Genomic DNA, 20,575 nt, shown 5'->3' with positions numbered 1-20,575 from the left:
GAATTCAAAAGGTTCAGTTAAGTTTTATTAACTTTTAACGTGTAGTGTTCTTTTTAATTTTATTTTCTTGTAACAAACGTACAAATTGAAATAGCTACATTAATAAATAGGGATCATGAGAGAAAGGCACAGAAGCTTTTGCATCACAATTTAGCATCATATAATGAGGAAATTACTTACTAAATATGTGCCTTTAAAATTGATACAGAAATTTGAAGATTATAGTGGTGGAAATTTTTATCATACACCTTTTTAATAAGTTCTTCGGAATTGTGCGCAACAGTCATAAAGCGAATAAAAGTTATTACTTACTTGATATCTGGATTGGTGGGTATTGTGAAGTTCATTGCAGTTGATACGTCCCAATCCGCCTGATTGCTTCCTGGAATTTTATTTATTAGTTCCCTTTTATTAAGCAGGATTAAATTTTATTTTTACCAAGGATCTGGTATTGGACCAAGTATCCTAATACAGGACTGTTGCCGTCGAACGGTCGTCTCCACGCCAGCTTAACTGATCGACTAGAAACTTCAACAACTTCTAACATACTAGGAGGATCAGGCCTTTCTTGAACGGCAAGATTAATGATATGTTCGCTGCGACCAAAGGCGTTTTCAGCAAGACATTTATAAACCCCAGAGTCGTCCCTATCAGTGTGGCTGATTGTCACCACCGATTTCATGCCGTTCTCCGTTTTTGTGTTACTCACCGTATATCTGGAACAATCATTAGGTTTCTTTTCTATAATCTATAATTTATTCACATATTTATGATATTTACATCTCTTTTATATATCAATACCACATTTAAAGGAATAAACTAATTTACTCCAGTTCAGTTCATTAATATCAACAAATTTGAACAGCTCAAATTAATATTGAACAGCTTATAAAATTAAATAAAATTAAGTATTTAAAAAGTTTTGTGGTAAGGTTAAATACGTGTAATTAATATTAAGATTCTTTTCTTAATGCTCTTACTTATTTTAATAAAAAATGTGCCCATTTCTCAGTCTGAAACTGAAAAAGTTTATATTGTGTGCTTAGATAAAACTGGATAGATATGTGCAGTGGTGGAAAAAATTGTGGTATATTTATTTACTTGTTACAAATGTTTTTTTTTTCTAATTTGTTACAAACAGTTCATAAAATTAAATAAAATTAAGTATTTAAGAAGTTTTGTGGTAAGGTTAAATACGTGTAATTAATATTAAGATTCTTTTCTTAATGCTCTTACTTATTTTTAACAAAAAATGTACCCATTTCTCATTAAGTCTGAAACTGAAAAACTGAAAAAGTTTATATTGTGTGCTTAGATAAAACTGGATAGATATGTACAGTGGAGGAAAAAATTGTGGTATATTTATTTACTTGTTACAAATGTTACTTAATGTTTTTTCTAATTTGTTACAAATATTTTTTTAATAAAAAATTATTTTAGAAAAAAGTATGGAGTGTTTTATTAATATTTATAAAAAATTAACATTAACTCAAGTATTTCAATATTTGACTTCTAAAATGTGTCAACAGGATTTTGTTGCCATTGGTCCGGTATGGTTTGAAGAACTTCTTGTTCAAACGTTTTTCGATGTATATACAAAATAAACATTGACAATTTTTATGGTTGAGCCAATGAAAAAAATAGTAACAAAAAAATAAAGGTTAAATGTTTATTTAAAATTATAATTAATTAACCAGAAATAATAAAATACAAGCTATTTATTTTGTAACAATTTTTAGAACGGTTATAATGGACACAAGCTACAAAACTAATTAATTAATTACATCAACTTATGTCGTCATATTTTGATAAGTCTTGGCAAAACTGGTCTAAAATGACCAGATTCTTATATTTATTCTCTTAGATCTGATATTAGTTGTCACAATTAATAAAACCATAATAAAAAAACGAAAGATAAATCTACTTGTTTATTTAAAATTGTAATTAATTGACTGTAAATAATAATAATTTATTCAATATAAAATACAAGCCAAGAAAATTGTTGACCTTCCATGTTTCACATAAAATATAACAATTTGAAAATTCCCCTGTTAACACAATATTTTACCGGAATTTGTACGTGACGACATTGTTTAAATAAGGTATTTGTTGATTTATCAATTGTGTTCTGGTTTTGAATTTGTTTACTCGGAATGTGTTCTATTTATTGTAAATTTTAATACACATTCAAGTAATGACAATGCAGGCCATAAAAATTTCATCTAACTTCGCAGGGGTTTACCAAAGGATAATTTAATTTTCGTATATAATATTCATGAATGGATAGAGCCAGAAATTTTATTAAAATCTTTACCTCATTTAATTATAAAATTTTTACGAAAACGGCTTAGTGGATAAGAAACTTTTAGTTATTAATTTTCTCGTCTCGTGTATTTTAATTACCATTATGTTTGATTTCGTTAATAGACTTTAAATGCGTTAATTAACGGAAACGTGTAAATAGAGAGGAGATCAGGCATTGCATGTTAACATGAAATATTTAATGTATTTTAATTTAATCGGATTAGTTTCACAGGCCAACAGCCATTTTGGTACTGAAGATTTTTCACCTGTCTGGGTAATTAGTAGATGCAGAATCTAAAATTGATGTTCAAAATTAGGGTTGCTTTATTTTTTTACTTCTTAAGTAACACAGCCATTCTGGTACCAACGATTTTTCCACTGTTCCTGAGTAATTATTGGGTACAGAATCCAAAATGATCATCAGATTTAGTCTACCCATTTTAGTTTTTAAGAAATAAAGTCATTTTTAAAAGTTAGGATTGCTTTATTTTTTAACTTACGTAGTTTTTAAGTTATTATTATTTCTATTGGTTCCAACTGTCTATTAAAATTTACTTCAGGAGTTATATATACATTTTATCTTTCACCTAAAAATTTCTCCTTATATGGCTTTTTAGCATAGAATTTACTTGGATAGTTTTGCTGAAAATTTCAGGACAACATGAAATATTAAATATATTTTTGAGTTTGAGTTTACAGACCAACAGCCATTCTGATACCATAGATTTCTTCATTGTTCCTGGGTAATTATTGGATGAAGATTGGTACCTGCATAAAGTAGTCTTTTTTCATTTAATGAGGAAGGATGCAAGTAATTCAACTGAATTCTTTGAGAGGTTTAGATCCCTTTAGATATTGTAGATTAAAACTTTATGGTATTCTTTAATATACTTCATGATCATTTTATTCATTGAACGTTAATGTGTCTGTGCCATTTTCAGAGGAAGACAGCTGAAGGATAGAAAGGGTATTTCTTTAAAAATCAACACTTATGGCTGAGTAGAAATGTCCATTTTGTGATGGTTTCATGGTTCCCTGTAGATATTTCGTATTCCAGACTTCCACTATACATACCTCTTTCCGTTCAATATATGTTTTACATAGGAAATATGAGGCCCAATATTTATCCTGGTGTCCCAAATGAACACCATATGTTGGATAAATCCTTTTTACAAAATGAAAAGTAAATTTTGTACTTTCTTTCAAGGTATACTCTATAGTTTGTATGATTAACACAGCTACATTTGCATATGCCTTGGTTTTAGTTCAGTGTTTTAATACTAAACTGGCACACAAAATAATAGTAAAACTTTACTCACGAAAGCTCAATAACATACTGAGACGGGTAAGAGAAAGGTAGACAGAAGATAATATGGGCCTAGGGGAGGATTAGCCATTTATAAGAAGGTCGAATCATGGGGCAAGTCCCCGTATATCTGGCTAATTGGATTTTAATTTTAAGTACGTAATTTCTATTTTTACTTCAAACCTATCAGCACCAAATTCAATTAGCCTGTATCTCAAAAACTAGAGTTGGAATGAGCACATTAAAAACACCCTAAATTAACAGCTTTCCAGCACCAAAAAGTTATGTCGTTTTGTCGGTCTACGTTTTTTGAACTCATTCTGCTTGTCTAAACATGATTCCGTGATACCAGAATATAATTTAATATGACTTAGAGAAAAATCGTAAACAATTGAATAAAACGTGACCAAACTGAAGAACGTGTGATCGATAAACTGCATTAGGTTTTATTGTATATAAAGGAAAAAAATTCGCAATTGTTCAATAAAAATCCCTGGAAGTTTTATTGATAATGTACAACACGGACATAAATTATATACAGTGGAGATTCGCAACAGAGGCGTAAATTTCTAATTCACTTAAACTTGGAAATTTCCGATAATAAAAGAAATATCTATTATGTAAATGCGTGAATATATTAAGTTTATGGAATTAAAGGTTCTTATTTGCAGCCACTTATTTTAAATTAAGAATTTAGCACTTAACGGTCTTTTATTGCTCGAGCTTTTTTTTTGTCGAGTCGTCAAAGACACCCCAGTTTATTTCCATCCTGAAATAGCTGTTTCCAATTCCGTGGAAAATACACTCGCCCAACTAATTGATCTTATTTTATCTGCTGGAATTCCTGAACACAAATCAAACCTTTAAAACAAATTAATTGATTAGGTACCCAAAGTATAAATGCGACGTAATTCAATTAATAATTCCGATTTATTGCTAATCACTATTAGAACGTCTGAAACAAAGTTCAAATTTTATCGAACATACATGTGCAGTTGTAACTCTAATCGATAACTTCAGCATTTTTCGCTGATGTGGCGTGTAAAATTTACGAGGCTCTAAAATAAGTGTAAATTTCATGATGGCAAATAAAATGGCTGGTGGACGTTAGCCTCTCTCTCATTTTTTTTAAATTCCTACACATAACGAATTCATATTTTCATTAACGTAGATCTAAATATTCTATACGCTATAAAACACGCATTATGGCAGATGGTATATTCGGAATTAGTCCCGCTTTTACGCATACACACACTTCGAATTTGTGGCTTTACGTGACCATCAAAATTCCACGGCGTGGAGAAAAAATACTAAGAGGAGTCAGCACACGAAATTGACTTGTGTTATCAAATAAATAGTGGAGTTCATTACCTGTAATTGTTCATATCAACCCTGTTCCCGTTAAGGGTCCAGACCACCTCGATGGGGTTGTCCCCGTAAACTTGACAGACGAGGGTGGCCGATGTGCCCCTCTTCGTCGACACATTCTTTCCGGGCAAGTCGAATCTTGCGGGCTCTGCAGCAAACAAATAAAGATTAAATGTGACGGCGACATTTATTATTTTAAACATATGATCGAAATGTGATCGGCAAAATTTAACGAGATCGGAACGCCGGCAAAAAGATATCGTCATCTATTTATGACCGTGCAGTATTTTTCAGCTCTATTTATAGTGATTGATAAAAGGATGGAAAATACTTTACCATTCACACCGACGTAAATCACTTTTCCTAAACCAGATCCTATTCCGTTGGTCGCCCTGCACAAATAATGTCCTTCGTCCTGCGGGCTTACTGCCTCCAACCACAGCGACCCATTTGCCAATAACGTTGTTCTACTGTGGAGACTCAAGACTGGCTGATAATCAGTCGACGTTTTACCTGAAAATATTTTCTATGTTTGACTACAAAGGACTTATTTTAACCGTCTTGCACAACGAAAAGAATGTGGGGGCGATAAAATCAATCATTTTATAAGCAGGTGACTTTAATGTGTGAGTTTGAACCGTTCAAATAGCAAAATTTTATTTCTAGATGGCAAAATTTTATTAAAAGCAAATGGACAAATTTATCGAAATGATCTTCCTTAAGTAACATTTAACAAGCTTCAATCATTCCAATAAGTCTTTGTTAAATTTGTTGATCCATTAATAAGTATAGTTACAAGGAATGATTTAAATAAGATGAAGAGCTTTGTTTCAGGTTGATATAAGATTAAGTTTTATGGAAAACAACTAACTACTTCTTATTAGATACGTGAATTCATTAATAAATTTCATTTTGAAGAATTGTAAATGATGATTCAAGCTACATGTGGAAGATTGGTGAAAGATTAAGTCATATGAAAAACAGCTGCTCCAAATATAAATCAATAAGTAAGTTCCATTTTGAAGTGTTATAAGTAATGATTTAAATTACATAAAGAGCTTTGTAAAATTAAGTTTTCTGGACAATAGCTATTCTAAATACTTATTAGATTCGTAAATTCATTTTGAAGAGTCGTAAGTGATGGTTCAAGCTACATGTGGAACATGGTGATGATAAAATATTAAATTTCAAGGAAAGCTTTTATTCCAAATATTTTTTAATAAATTTATAAGTCTATTAACAAGTTACATTTTGAAATGATGATTAAAAATGAATAACTGTTTGATGCTGGTGAAATATTAAGTCATACGAAAAACAGCTGCTCCAAATATTTCTAATAAATTCTTAAATTTAACTTACATAAAGAGCTTTGTTTCATTCTGATATAAGATTTAAGTTTTATGGACAACAGATCTTCTAAATACTTATTAGGTTCGTCATTAATAAATTTAATTTTGAAGAGTTATAAGTGATGATTTAAGCTGTATGTAGAACATTATTTGGTGATCCAAATATTTTTTGATAAATTTAAGTCCACAAATTACATTTTAAAATTTTTATTAAAACTAAATAATTGTTTGATTATAGAGAAAGATTAAGTCATTTAAGAAACAGCTGTTCCAAATATTGTTTAATAAATTCATAAATCAATATATAAGTTCCATATTGAAGTATCATATCAAGTATGTATATTACATAAAGAGCTTTGTTTCAGGCTGTTATAAAATTAAGTTTTATGGAAAATAGTTATTCTAAATACTTATTAGATTTGTAAAGTGATTAATAATTGTCATTTTGAAGATTTGTAAGTGATGGTTCAAGCTACTTGTGGATTGGTGATAATAAAATATTAAATTTCATGGAAAGTTTTTATTCCAAATATTTTTTTATAAATTTATAAGTTCACAAGTTACATTTTGAAATGGTCTTTAAAACTAAATAATTGTTCGTTGATAGAGAAAGATTCAAGTCATATAAAAAGCAGCTGCTCCAAATATTTTTTAATAAATTCATAAATCAATAAAAAAGTTCCATATTAAAGTATTATAAGTAACGACTTAAATCACATAAAGAGCTTTGTTTCAGGCTGATATAAAATTAAGTTTTATGGAAAATAGTTATTCTAAATACTTATTAGATTTGTAAAGTCATTAATAATTGTCATTTTGAAGACTTGTAAGTGATGGTTCAAGCTACATGTAGATTGCTAATGATAAAATATTAAACTTCAAGGAAAGCTTTTATTCCAAATAATTTTCAATAAATATCAATAATAATAAGTTGATAATGATGAAAGATTAAGTCATACTGCTCTAAATATTTTTTAATAAATTCTTAAATCAATTAATAAGTTTAAGTTTTTAAAATGTTTTAAACGATAATTCAAACCACATAAAGAACTTTGTTTCATGATGATGTAAGATTAAGTTTTATGGAAAACAGCTGTTCCAAATACACCAGTTAAACTTGTAAATCTATTAATGGCTTCATTTTGAACTGTTATAAATAATGATTCAAACTAGATAAAGAGATAGATAATATTAAGTTTCGTCGGAACTTGAGGTAACTTTCAATTAATTATATTACTAGCGTCAAACGGGGTTAATAAATTTTACCACCGTAGTTTTTTAATAGTTTTTTTATTAATACAATTATTATTAAAGAAAGTTATAAAATAGTACAATAAAATGAAACAAGACAATTGTTGCAAGTTTTAATGAAGACTCTTTTAAAATTTCTTAAGCTCAAATAAGCTCCAAGAAAGCTCTCGCAAACCCTGCAGTATTAAAGGTATTTTCCTTGTTAAATTTATATATGTGATAATAAATTCCATTTATGAAGTGTTAGAAGTCAAAATGATTAAGATGCTTGTTGTTTGTTGATGATTGGGAGGTGAACAGCTGCGCAAATAGCATTCGGAGAAAATAAACGTGTGGAAAGAGTGCGACATTGTTTACCTTGTCCTTTGAGCCAAGTAATTTGCGGTTCGGGAGATCCCTTAGCCGAACAGTCAATGAGTATAGGATGTCCTAGTAGTGATGAAATGTCTTGAGGTTCCTTAATCCAGTGCGGCGCGACTGGATGCGAACAACAATGGGGTTGTTTAATTACTGTAGATTATGTAGTGAATTAAGTAATACCTTTCACTATAAGCTGGGCGGTGTAGTTTGTCTTAGTGGCGGAGTTGCTGGCAACGCAAGTATATGCTCCACTGTGTCTTGACGATACTTCTTTAAATATTAACATGCTGTAGAATTCCGCGGCACGCTCTTCAACCTTTGCGATTCGAACCGGATTATTGTAAATTATACAAACATAGGTATTAGGGCTTTGCCTTTGTTCTACTTACATGCATTAAATTTAAACACCCGGCACAGATTTTCGTAAAAACAGATCCGCCCAATCGGATATTCCGCCATGAAATTTTAAAACTCCGGTTAACACGTGAAAAATGCCCGAGGCGCCCTTGTTTTAAATTTTAACTGTTTATTCTATTCGGGGATTTACCGAAGCTGTGTAATTAGGAAAAGTTAAAAATTACAAACAAAGCCAATTTGGGGATAAAAAATAACTCTTCTCAATCTGAAAACAAACTAACTAAACTAACAAATGTTTAATGTTTTTGCCAAATCTCTTTTATTTAATGTGTCTGTCAAAATAATTTATAATAATTTTTTAGCACAGAAACATTTCCAATAATATAATAACTATAAATGTTGTGAACTCCAACATTAAAATATTGATTATTGTTAGTATGTTATACATATTTTATTAAATCACAGCAGATTTCAATGGCGTTATAATTTATAAAAGGAACCACTGATAGATAAATGTTGATATTCAACAAATATTTAATGAAAACAAATGTTTAAAACACCAGCGAATTTGTATGCAACAGTGTTTACGAGCATAGATTTAATAAAAACAAATCCGGAGATTGGACACCTACACGAAAGTTAAAATTGGTTTTTGCCGCCCGCGGTTTATTTTAAGGGTTGCTTCGCCCGGCTTACAGTGTAAATACTAGTCCGGTTTTTTCAATTTTCGCTGCAACATATTTAACAGGGTTATGCCATGACGTTACCTTACTACTTAATGGCTCGCGAGGGTCTTTTTTAAGGCCCCCTTGCTCCTTTCTTAAATATGAGTTATGATCGGCGAATAAAACACTTTTAACGTATTGCACTCCATTTAAATTGTTCGAAAAACCCGATAAGTTCATTGGAAAAATATCACAGTTTATTACACTTGTATACTATTTTTGGGGCGTTTCACATACACAGCTTGGGTAAATCTCAGAATTAAATATACAGTGGTGGGCATAATTATGGCAACTTATTAAAATATGATAATATTTGAATTGGATACAAGTACTTAAAATGTTTATTGTTTTTTCTGTTATTGTTGTGCCTACTATACAACTGGTCAATCTATTTTTATTTTTTAAAAAATTGTGTACTTTATTTTTCAATGGACAAAATTATAGTAACTTTTTATTTTATGATCTTTTATTGCACTCTGTGAATTTAAATTTATGAATTTATTTACTGCTCTTAATAAATGTGTTCCAACATGAAAATAATCTCAAACACATCTCAATCACACCCAAAATTGTGACGGATTGGTTAAAAGACATCGATGTTTTGTCTTGACCGCCGCAATCTCCAGATATCAACCTTATAGAAAACATGGACATAAAACTAAATAGATTTTACCAAGTTCAATTTCCAAATGAATAGGAAACATAAAGATAATTAATAAATTGCTAATTATTAAATATATACCTATTTAATTTTAATCAAAAAAACTGTTACTGTTAATATTAACAGAATTTAATAAATTTATAATTAACTATTAACATCTTAAAAACATTTTAATTTTTATTGCTTAAATTTCTAAATTGAAATATAAGAAAAAGAAAATTTAAAGGAATATTAAAAAAACAATTAATAAGTTACTTTTAATGTATTTTTTATTAAATTTTATTTTAATTTTAACTATTAACAACATAAAAAATTAGTTAAAATGTAATTTTTAGTATTGATAAAATTTTTTATCACTTATATTTGTAAAACAGAAATATTAAAAAATTAAAATGACGTTACCTATTTAATTTTAATCAAAAAACTTAATAATATTAACATCTTAAAAACATTTTAATTTTTATATATTATAATAAGTTTTCATTGTTTAAATTTTTAAAACTGAAATATAAGAAAATGAAAATTTAAAAAAATTTTAGAAAAACAACAATTTAAATTTTTTTTAAAATAAATTTTCTCAAATTTAATTTTAAATTTAACTGGTAACTAGTGAAAAATCAATTAAGACTTTTTTTCTTTGCATTAGTCGAAATTTCTAAAATAGCAATTCAGAAAATAAAAATGTTGAAATATCTTTAGAAAAGCAATTAAGAAGTTGGTTTTAATGTGGATTTTATTAAATTTTATTTTAGTTTTAACTTTTAACAATTTAAAGATCTAGTTAAAATCTACCTTTTAGTATTAATAAAAAAAATTATTACATATTTGTAAAACAGATATATTAAAAATTGAAAATAAATATAGTTATTTAATTTGAATCAAAAAAACTTAATAATAAATTAATGTTAATATTAACAGAATTTAATAAATTTATATTTATCTATTAATATCTTAAAAACATTTTAATTTTTATACATTAATAACAGTTTTCATTATTTAAATTACTAAAATCGAAATATAAGAAAATGAAAATTTGAAGGAATTAAAAAAAACAATTAAATTGTTTTAATTAAGACCCTATTTGTATTAGTAAAAGTTTTTCTAGTGTACATTTCTGAAATAACAATTCAGAAAATAAAAATATTAAAATACTTTTAGAAAAACAGTTAATAAGTATATTTGGAAAATACAAAGTGTTAATGTTAAAAATTCCTTTCAAAATTAAAGTTGCTATATTTATGTCCAGTTTAATTTAGAAAAATATATGCATAACATTTTACAGAATAAGAATGTAAAAGTTTTTATAATACTGTATAAAACAACAATATTAAATTAGTATTATTTTAAGAGTTCACATTAAATAGAAAAATATTTTAAAATTTACTATTATAGTAATAATCACCACTGTATATTTTATTCTGATCTTGAATTTCACTAACAAAGAAAAAAATTGACGTATATAAAAAAATCAAGTTATTTGATTTAGTTCCAGTTACAAAACAAAATGAGTTGAATGTATGAAAAGCAGTGTAAGACACTGTTTCAGTAGAAATACAATATTTATCCTCTACGAGACATTATATGCATGTCCATGAGCTCAAAATGTCCATAAAAGAGCCCTCTATACAAACGTATAAAGAAAACGTTGGTTTTGATCTATTTTCTGTGGTTCCTAATGCTTAAAAGTTGGAAAATACGGAAAAGGAGAAATGTTTCTTATATTTGATTTGATTTAAAATGTTTTTACATCGTTTATTTGTACTCGTATGTCTTAAAATAATACAGACCAGTGCTCCAATTTGAAATTCTACGTAAATTATTATTTTATGTAGAAAAATTTATTTCCTTGTGATGAGTTTTCCGTGTAAAATAACGTTACGTATTAATAAATCCGGCACGAGGTGTATTTTTAGGAGTTGCCTTAGCACAAAAGTGAGACAATGGTCTTGAAATATTTATCAGCACAAATGGGCAAGGAAATATTTACGGGAAAACAAGCGAACGAGAAAGACGTGAGTTTCAGTGACGAGGGCAATATCAGCCGGACAACCGGACAGCCCGGAACAGCGTAAATAGTCGAGTGGATTTTTCAGTATCTACCTGGAGCGACGCGGAAATGGGTTCGGAATCCTTATACCATGTAAAGTGTATAGGAAGATCCCCCGATGTTACGTAGCATGTCACTTGTGCCCGTCCGCCCTCCTGTAGACTGGTGGGAAAGGAGAACGGCTCCAGAACAGGTGGACTATGAATTATAATTCTTATGTTCCTCCTGGCCGATTCGCCGTCCCTGCTGGTCACCGTGCACGTGTAGTTGCCCGAGTCCGTGGCCGGATCGAGACGCGATATGGTCAGCGCTCCGCCCTCCTCCAGGCGATGCCTTGAAAATTTTATCAGCTTAAATAACGGGGATTTATTAAATGCCTTTTCCCGACGATCCCGGCCGCCCGTAAACAACCAACGAAAGGTGTTACGGGCAAAACAAAGTTGTAATCTCGTGAAAGCGGAGACCCGTGAAAGAATAATAAACGCGCTGATTTTATGCACTCGGCTCGCATTAGATGCGGGAATCTTTTCTAAAATAGATACACATTTTTATTCATTTCGCTGCATCGGTTTTATATTGTGGCAAGACGACCCCGTTACAATTTTATAATGGAGTTGTCGCTGACAGGCTGTTGGTCCACATCATTTTTCAAAACCTGGGTCGACGTGAAACGCGCCCAGATATGATGGAAAGCTTCCCTTTTATAACAGTTTTCATTAGTTTTTATCATTCCACTTTTTATACATTGTGGTCGAATGTCGAGCAATATTTTTTATCGGGTCGAAGGTAAAAATATTCGCATTCGCCATTTTTAAAATATGTTGTTGTTTAAAAAATGGCGAATGCGCTTCAATTTTATTTTTTAATTTTTTTTCTTGAATTGCTCTATTTTTTAAACAATAGTTTGAATATTAACACAGGCCAACAATATGATTTTTTTTAGTGACACAAAATTTTTATTATCGATTCTAATTCTTGAGATGCAAGTTAATTAAATTTAGTTTTAATAAAAGGCATAAGAAATGTAAACTATTAAGCCTAAATAATAATGAAATTATTTTAATTAAGCTTACTAAATTATAAATTGAGACTTAACTTTTATTCTTAATAAAAAAATATATAATTTTAAATTTATAATATTTAAAATCATTTATTAATTTATTTTAAATAAAAGAAATACATTAAAATTGTTTTCTAAATTTATAAAAACTACAATAAACAATAGCTTAAAAAATTATAAAAAAATTAATTGGATTTACTAATTATAAAATTATTTTAAATTTATATTTAAAATTATTTTAATTAAGCTTACAAAATTATAAATTAAAACAAATTTTATACTTAGTTAAAAAATATATAATTTTAAATTTATAATGTTTAAAATCATTTATTAATTTATTTTACATTAAAAAAAATGTATTAAAATTGTTTTCTAAATTTATAAAAATTACAATATACCACAGCTTAAAAAATTATAAAAAATTAATTGAATTTATAATGTTTAAAACCATTTATAAATTTATTTTACATTAAAAAATGTATTAAAATTGTTTTCTAAATTTATAAAAATTACAGTATACAGTAGCTAAAAAAATTAATTGAATTTAGTAAATATAAAATAATTTTAAATTTATAAAATTTAAAATATTGGGCTTAAACAATAATAATTAAAACAATCAGTTAAATTTAAAAAAATAATATTTTAAATTTATAATTTGAAAAATTAAGCTAATAATAAATTATCAATTATATTAAAAAATAATATTATTAGATTAAATTAATTAATTCATTAGATTAAATTAATTAAATTTCAAATTTTAAGCTTGAAAAATAATAAAATACGAATTACATTAAATATAAAATATTAAGCTTAAATAATAATAATTAAAATAACCATTTAAATTAAAAGAAATATTATTTTAAGTTTATAATTTAATAAATTCAGCTCAATAAATAATAAATTTAATAAGTTTAAATTTATAATTTAAAATATTAAGCTTAAAAAATAATGAAATACGAATTACATCAAATATTAAGTATTAATTAAATTGATTTTATCGAGTATTTCTAAAGTAAATAGAGAAAAACTAATTTAAGTATGGAGATCTGGATTCAGTTACGTTCTCAATGCTTCACAGATTATATTAAAATTACCAAAATATATTATCATAATTAAAAGTAATTATATATATTGAAAACTATTGCAAATGAAAAAAAAAAACTTTTTTAAAGAAATACATATTTAAAAAAAAAATCATACTAAATAGAAAAGTGTCTGTAGAAAGTTTTTTACATTTGTTAAAAAGTTTTTTTTAAAATAAAGCTGAACTCTTAAATTAATTTTTCTTTATCTGGTTTGGAAATACTCATAACAGCCAAAATCAATCATTTTAGAATATCCTGTACACACAAGTTTAAATAAAAATTAAAAATTTCCTTTCAAATCAACCATCCGATTTTGGTCATGATTTTATATTTTAATGGAACTGAAATATTTTGTTCCATTAACATTAGACACGTACGTATTGTCACCCAGAAAAATTAACTAACGAATTCAGAGTGTTTTTTTTTTGAGGATAAACCAATCTTTGCCTATTGATTTTTGTTTTTTAAATGCCAAATATTATAGAAAATTGTTTATACTTTTCTATTTGATATTAACAACTTCAAAAATTAAATTTTGTGCCTTATTTCGTTTTTAATAGATACAACCCAAAAAAGTAGCTAATTTTTTATGATGAGTTATGATTCTATAAAGTAAAATGTGCTCCTTCCCCTAAAATGAATATCTACTACTATGTATACTCGATATTAAAAGTGAAGTACAACCGAAAGATTTACATAAAGTGCTACTTTAAACTCAAGGCGATTTGCATGAGACATCGTCAATATACGGGAGGTTCCACGTTTTTAGTCCATTAGAAGTAAAATATCTCTGAAATTCTTAACTTTAACTGTAGGGTGTAATACATTAATCGAAATACATACTGTGGTGGAAAAAAAGTATAAAATGATATTAGTGATAATATTAATTAAACAATATTTTATAATTCCAACTTCTTGTCAGCAAATTTAATAACATAGAAGTTGGGGTTACTTAATTAAAATGTTTAGAAAACTGTTAACTTAACTATCTATATTAAAGGGAAATACCATATTTTTACTAAAATAGTAAATTTTAATTCTAATAAAATATTATAAACAATTTTATATGTTAGTTTTTATTAAAATTTTATAAAAAATAGCAATTTATGTTCTAAAAATAGAAATACTAATTAACAGGGTGGAAATTTTTGCTCACAAAATATAATGAAATTTTCATGGAACAACATATTTCAATTTCAATAAAATATGTATAAAATCATGACTAGAGTGGACTGGTTAAGATAAAATGTAATAGTCCTAAATAAATAAAAAACTATGGCTAATAAAATAAAATTATTTTATATAAATAATAAAGTAAAACAATAATTATAACTGCAAGTTAAAAAGATAATATTTCTATAACTGATTATATTTCAACGGGACACATAATAATCACAATATTAATTAAGTGGATGAAAAAAAAAAACGTACCTTAGATCAATTGGTAATTCTTGTCCACGTCTCTCCCATTTAACACTGCTGATGGGGTAGCCTGAATATGGGCAGTGGAGAGTAATATCGGCCGAAGCAACCGCTTTTATTGGTCCAATGGATCGGATAAATGGAGGTCCTGTACTAAATGTATTAAATGCAAGTCTTCGCAGATGATGAATAAAACATACCGTATATATTGAGCCGGGCCGAATGTTCAGTTGATCCTAGGGAATTTAACGCTCTGCAACTGTATAAACCTCCATCCTCCACCCGCGAATTCGATATATTCAAGTGACTAATTACATCGCCGGCTTTATCTACGTATTGACTAATGGCGTACCTAAACGATTGATACAGGGATTAACATTGTGCGATCGCTCATTAATTCTTTCATACTATGTATCATCGATATTCCGATGTTTATACACATGTTGTGATTTTGTTTGTTTATTTGTGCGTTAGTATTCGCGTCACATTTTTATAAGTGCATAAAATATACAATTGACTAGACAAAAATCGCGTATAAAAATAAAATTTATCTCTCCATAAAATAGATAGTAAATAAAATCGACCTCTCCATTCTACTCTCTATTTTATCAACGTAACTAATTTATATAAATCGTTTTATAGCTGCACCTATAAAGCTGGAACTTTATTATTATATACTCTGTAGTACTTTTGTTATTATTAAAAAAAATTTCAAGATATTATCTACATAGACATAGGCAATTTGTCCAGAATTTAATAAAGGAGTTTTATAATACTTATGGAGATAACGAAGCAAATTTTAAAGAGACGTCCTACTGGAAAGTTGCTGGAAATGTATGCGTGTGTTTACTCATAACTTCTTAAACAAGCTACATTAACTGCGACTGTTTTTTTTTTTTTAATAATGAAACCCCTAAGTAATTTAATAAAATTATAAGTTGCACATTTGACCCTCTTTTTCACTGATGGGTAGAAAACTCTTTTGGGTAAATTTGAATTTGATGTCAATGAATTAAATACGATATGTTTAGTATAAAATGAAACGTTAGTTGGTATGAAGAAGATGATCCTTCCTGAAGTCTTTGAAGTAAAGTAACAAAGCTAGGGATAACAATTCTAATTCTTTTAAAAATAACTTCTAAAGACGTTGTTAAATTAATTTCAACATACAATTCCAAACAAACATATTGTTAAACAATTTTATTTTATATTAATATATGTACATTATACCCCAAACTAATTGAATAAAATTATCAGTCGCACTTTCGACTTTCTTTTTAAATGAAAAGTTGCTAACTTTTCCGGGATAAATTGCATTTGAAAATAATTAATCCATTGCGAAATGTTGTAAAGCATAAATTGAAACTTTAGTCCGTACAAACGAAACTGACTTTTTCTAGATCCTTTGTGGTAAGGCAAAAAAGTAACAATGGGATAAAATTCACAAAATGGGACCACAATACTAATTCTATTTAAAAATTTATTCTAAAGAATTTAAGTTAATTTAAGGACAAAGATAACTGTAATATTTGTAACTAATATATGTCAAATTAAAACGTCATCTAAACAGTAAATAAGAGAATATATGTTAATGTTTAAAATAAAATTGTATGAATTGTATAAGTTTGCCGAGACATTTTCTGTATTCCCTGAAGTGAATGTCTGGAGAATCTGACTTAAATAGAAAACTAACACAACAGAGAGAGTTTTGCTTTCTATACACTTTATATTTAAGAAAACTTGTTCAAACTCAACAAAATATCGGCCGATGCTTTATGAGTATATAATTTAATTTTTATCGATAAAACAAATATGGATATTTAATGGAAATTAAATATTTCAGTAAAAATTCAATACTTTGGAAGTTATTTTGTATTTCTATGATTTTATTATGAAGTAGTGGACTGATAAAACTTAAAACTCGAAAGAAAAAACATATTTTATAAAAAATTTAAAATATGTGTGGATATTTATTAAAGAATCCCCAAACTAATAAAATAAAATTGTCAGTTGCGCATTTGACCCCGTTTTAAAATGAAAAGTTGAAAACTTTCCTCGGATAAATTGCATTTAAAAATAATTAATCCATTGCGAAATGTTGTTTAACATAAATTGAAATGTTAGTCCGTATAAACGAAGCTGACCTTTTCTGAATCCTTTGTGGTAAAGCACAAAAGCAACAAGGGGATAAAACTCACAAAATTGGATCACAATTTTAATTCTATTTAAAAATTAATTCTAGATAATTTGTTACCTTAATTTGATTTTAATAAGAACAAACGTAACTATAACATTTGTAACCCATGTATTAATATGTCAATTTAAGACGTCAACTGAAAAGTAAATAAGAAAACTTAAATATGTTAATATTTAAAATAAAATTGTAGAAAAGCCTAAGTTGGCCGAAATATTTACTGTATTCCTGAAGTGAATGTCTGGGGAATCTGACTTAAACAAAAAACTAACACAACAGATAGTTAGTATAGATAACAGTATTTTATACACTTTATGTTTAAGAAAACTTTAAATAAGAAATTACTAAAACTCAACTAAATATTGATTGATGCTTCATGATTATATATTTAATTTTTGTCAATAAAAAAATTAATTTAATGTTAATTATGAATGTAACTGTAATATTTGTAACCAATGTACTGATACCTCAGTATAAAATGTCAAGTAAAAGAGTGAATAAAAAACATATTAATATTTAAAATAAAATTGTAGGAAAGCATAAGTTTGCCGAGACATTTTCTGTATTCCCTGAAGTGAACGTCTGAGAAATCTGACTTAAATAGATTAGACTTATATTTAAGAAAACTTTAAATAATAAATTGTTGAAACACAACAAAATATCGGTTGATGCTTTATGAATATATAATTTTATCTTTTATCGGAAAAATAAATATGAAATTTTAAATATTTCAGTAAAAATTCATAGTTTATATTTCTGCCGTATTTTATGGTTGCGTAATTAAGTAATTTTAAGTGAAACGTGCATTAATAAAACATGAAACACGAAAAATATATTTTATGATAAATTTTATAAATATGTGGGAATTTTTATTAAGGAAACCTAAAACTAGTTGAATAAATTTATAACTGGCACATTTAACTTCATTTTCAAATGAAAAGTTAAAATTTTCAGAGATAAATTACATTTGAAAATAATTAATCCAATGCTAAATATTGTTTAGTATAAATTTAAATGTTAGTTTATGTGAACGAAGCTGACACTTTCTGGATCCTTTGTGGCAAAGCAACAGGAGAATAATGCTTACCAAATAGGACCACAATTCTAACTTCATTAACAATTAATTATAAAGAATTTGTTCATTTACTTTTATAAAATCAAAAGTAACTGTAATATTTGCAACTAGTGTATTTAAGTCAGTCTCAAATGTTACCTTAAAAGTAAAAAAAGAAAACATATGTTTATATTTAGAATAAAATTGTAGGAAAGCATAAGTTTGCCGAGGCATTTTCTGTATTCCCTGAAGTGAATGTCTGGGGAATCTAACTTAAATAGGAAACTAACACAACAGAGACAGTTTTATATTCTACACACTTTATATTTAAGAAAATTTAAAATAAGAAATTGTTAAAACTCAGCAAAATATCGGCTGGTGCAGCATGAATAAATAATTTCCGTTTTATCGTTAAAACAAATATGAACTCTTTAATTTGATGGAAATAATTCAGAAAAAATTTAATATAGGTAATAATGTATCGTATTCTATGGATTTATAATTAAGTATTTTTTAATTTCAGGCGAGTCATGAAAAAGCATAAAAACTGAAAATAGCATTTTTACAGCAAGTTTTAAACATGTGTATGGATTTGAAATTTTGTGAATGTTAGTAAATTAAAATCATGTAGTTTTTAAATTACAAATAAAAGCTTCGCATTACCGCATTTCCCAACATTATAATAAAAAAAAAACACGTTGCATACTTCCATAGGATATTTTAAAGCAGCGTGATTTTAATTAAAACTTATCGATAAAAATTTGAAATGCCTAGTTCTCTGGAAGGGTTATTTAATGGCACACATCGACAAAAGATTGTTGGATTTATTAGTTACTCCAGTAATATTTTACTGGTGAATTTGTAGTGGTAAAGAAGAGATATGTTACATCAAAACTTCAGCAATTTAATAAATTGGTTTCAGCTACTTCATTGACCTCAAATGTATAAGGTATTTGTGTCCCGCACGTAAAAAAACTTCTAACACACCGTTTCAATTAAAACTTCGCACTAAACTTAAGAAATTGCGTATACATAAAGGTAATTTGTGTCGAGTTCGATAAAGAACTTTAACAATATTAAGATTACGACAGGACAAATGGAACGTCCCAATGGAAACAGGTAGGTTTATTTTTCGTTCTCGCAGAACTCCCAACAACTAAAATAAACCGTGTTTGGGTCCGAACGAAACGAAAGTTGGTTAATTTTAAAAATAAAAGTCGGCGGCATCCGCCAAATCTTACCGGTGACCAAATTTGATGTCGTTTAAAAGTTCGCCGTCGAGCAGCCAGCGGAACTGGGGCGGGGGCGAGCCGGTAGCCGAACACCTTAGGGAAACTTGAGGACCAGGTGTCATGGCCTGTTCTATAAACGTGTACTGCAGTTCCGGAACCGTATCTGCAACAAAGCCGGCACAATCAAATTATTTATTTACATTCTCAACACGTTTTTCTTTTTGCTCCTTCACTCTTTCTCACTTTCGGCTAGTTTTGTTTTAGATACGAATTTTGTTTTGCCGTTTTATGTAAGGTTTGTATCTACTCTATACTTTATATTTACAAAATTATTATAGGTTAAAATAAATGAAAATTTATGTCATAAATACCATAATTGTACAATTCTTATTTAATAAGAAAATAATAAATCTCCTAATAAATATTTTTTGTTATTAATAAATATTTTCTCCATCAATGATTTTAATTTTATAAAATGTCAAAGCTTTTTACTTGTATGTAATCATGTAAATGTTTAAAAGTTACAAAAGTATTGAACCAAAAAAAAAAAAAATCAGTTAAACTTTGTGATAAATAATTATTAGTTTTAATTAATAAACTTGTTTTTTAAGTAATCTTTTTTATTATAAGCTTTTTTAAGCATAACAAGCTTTCCAATTAAGCTTTGTACATAATAATATTGCTTTTTATTTCCATATTTGATTTTGTAAATGTATAAAAGTTTGAAAACATTGAAACATTGAAAAAAATATTAAATTTTGTAAAGAAATGATTATTAGTTTTTATGGTGTAAAAATTTT

The 20,575-nt window shown here is 27.5% G+C and overlaps 1 protein-coding gene across 1 annotated transcript in view; it reads right to left on the bottom strand.

The window, feature by feature from the left end:
• LOC109598005 (Down syndrome cell adhesion molecule-like protein Dscam2) overlaps positions 1-20,575 on the bottom strand; it is a 106,965-nt gene that overhangs the window by 37,409 nt on the left and 48,981 nt on the right. The window contains exons 7-16 of the mRNA XM_020013815.2: positions 19,785-19,938; positions 15,496-15,647; positions 15,305-15,443; positions 11,782-12,061; positions 8,119-8,254; positions 7,936-8,055; positions 5,315-5,491; positions 4,982-5,126; positions 439-716; positions 313-382 (exon numbers count right to left, since the gene is read on the bottom strand). Of these exons, the coding sequence (XP_019869374.2) occupies positions 313-382; positions 439-716; positions 4,982-5,126; positions 5,315-5,491; positions 7,936-8,055; positions 8,119-8,254; positions 11,782-12,061; positions 15,305-15,443; positions 15,496-15,647; positions 19,785-19,938 (1,651 nt within the window). The remainder of the gene's footprint in view (positions 1-312; positions 383-438; positions 717-4,981; positions 5,127-5,314; positions 5,492-7,935; positions 8,056-8,118; positions 8,255-11,781; positions 12,062-15,304; positions 15,444-15,495; positions 15,648-19,784; positions 19,939-20,575) is intronic.

This window comes from Aethina tumida, chromosome 1, assembly GCF_024364675.1.
Source record: "Aethina tumida isolate Nest 87 chromosome 1, icAetTumi1.1, whole genome shotgun sequence".
Lineage (NCBI taxonomy): Eukaryota > Metazoa > Arthropoda > Insecta > Coleoptera > Nitidulidae > Aethina > Aethina tumida.
Note: the sequence above shows the minus strand (reverse complement) of the source record. Positions and strands in the feature narration are given on the sequence as shown.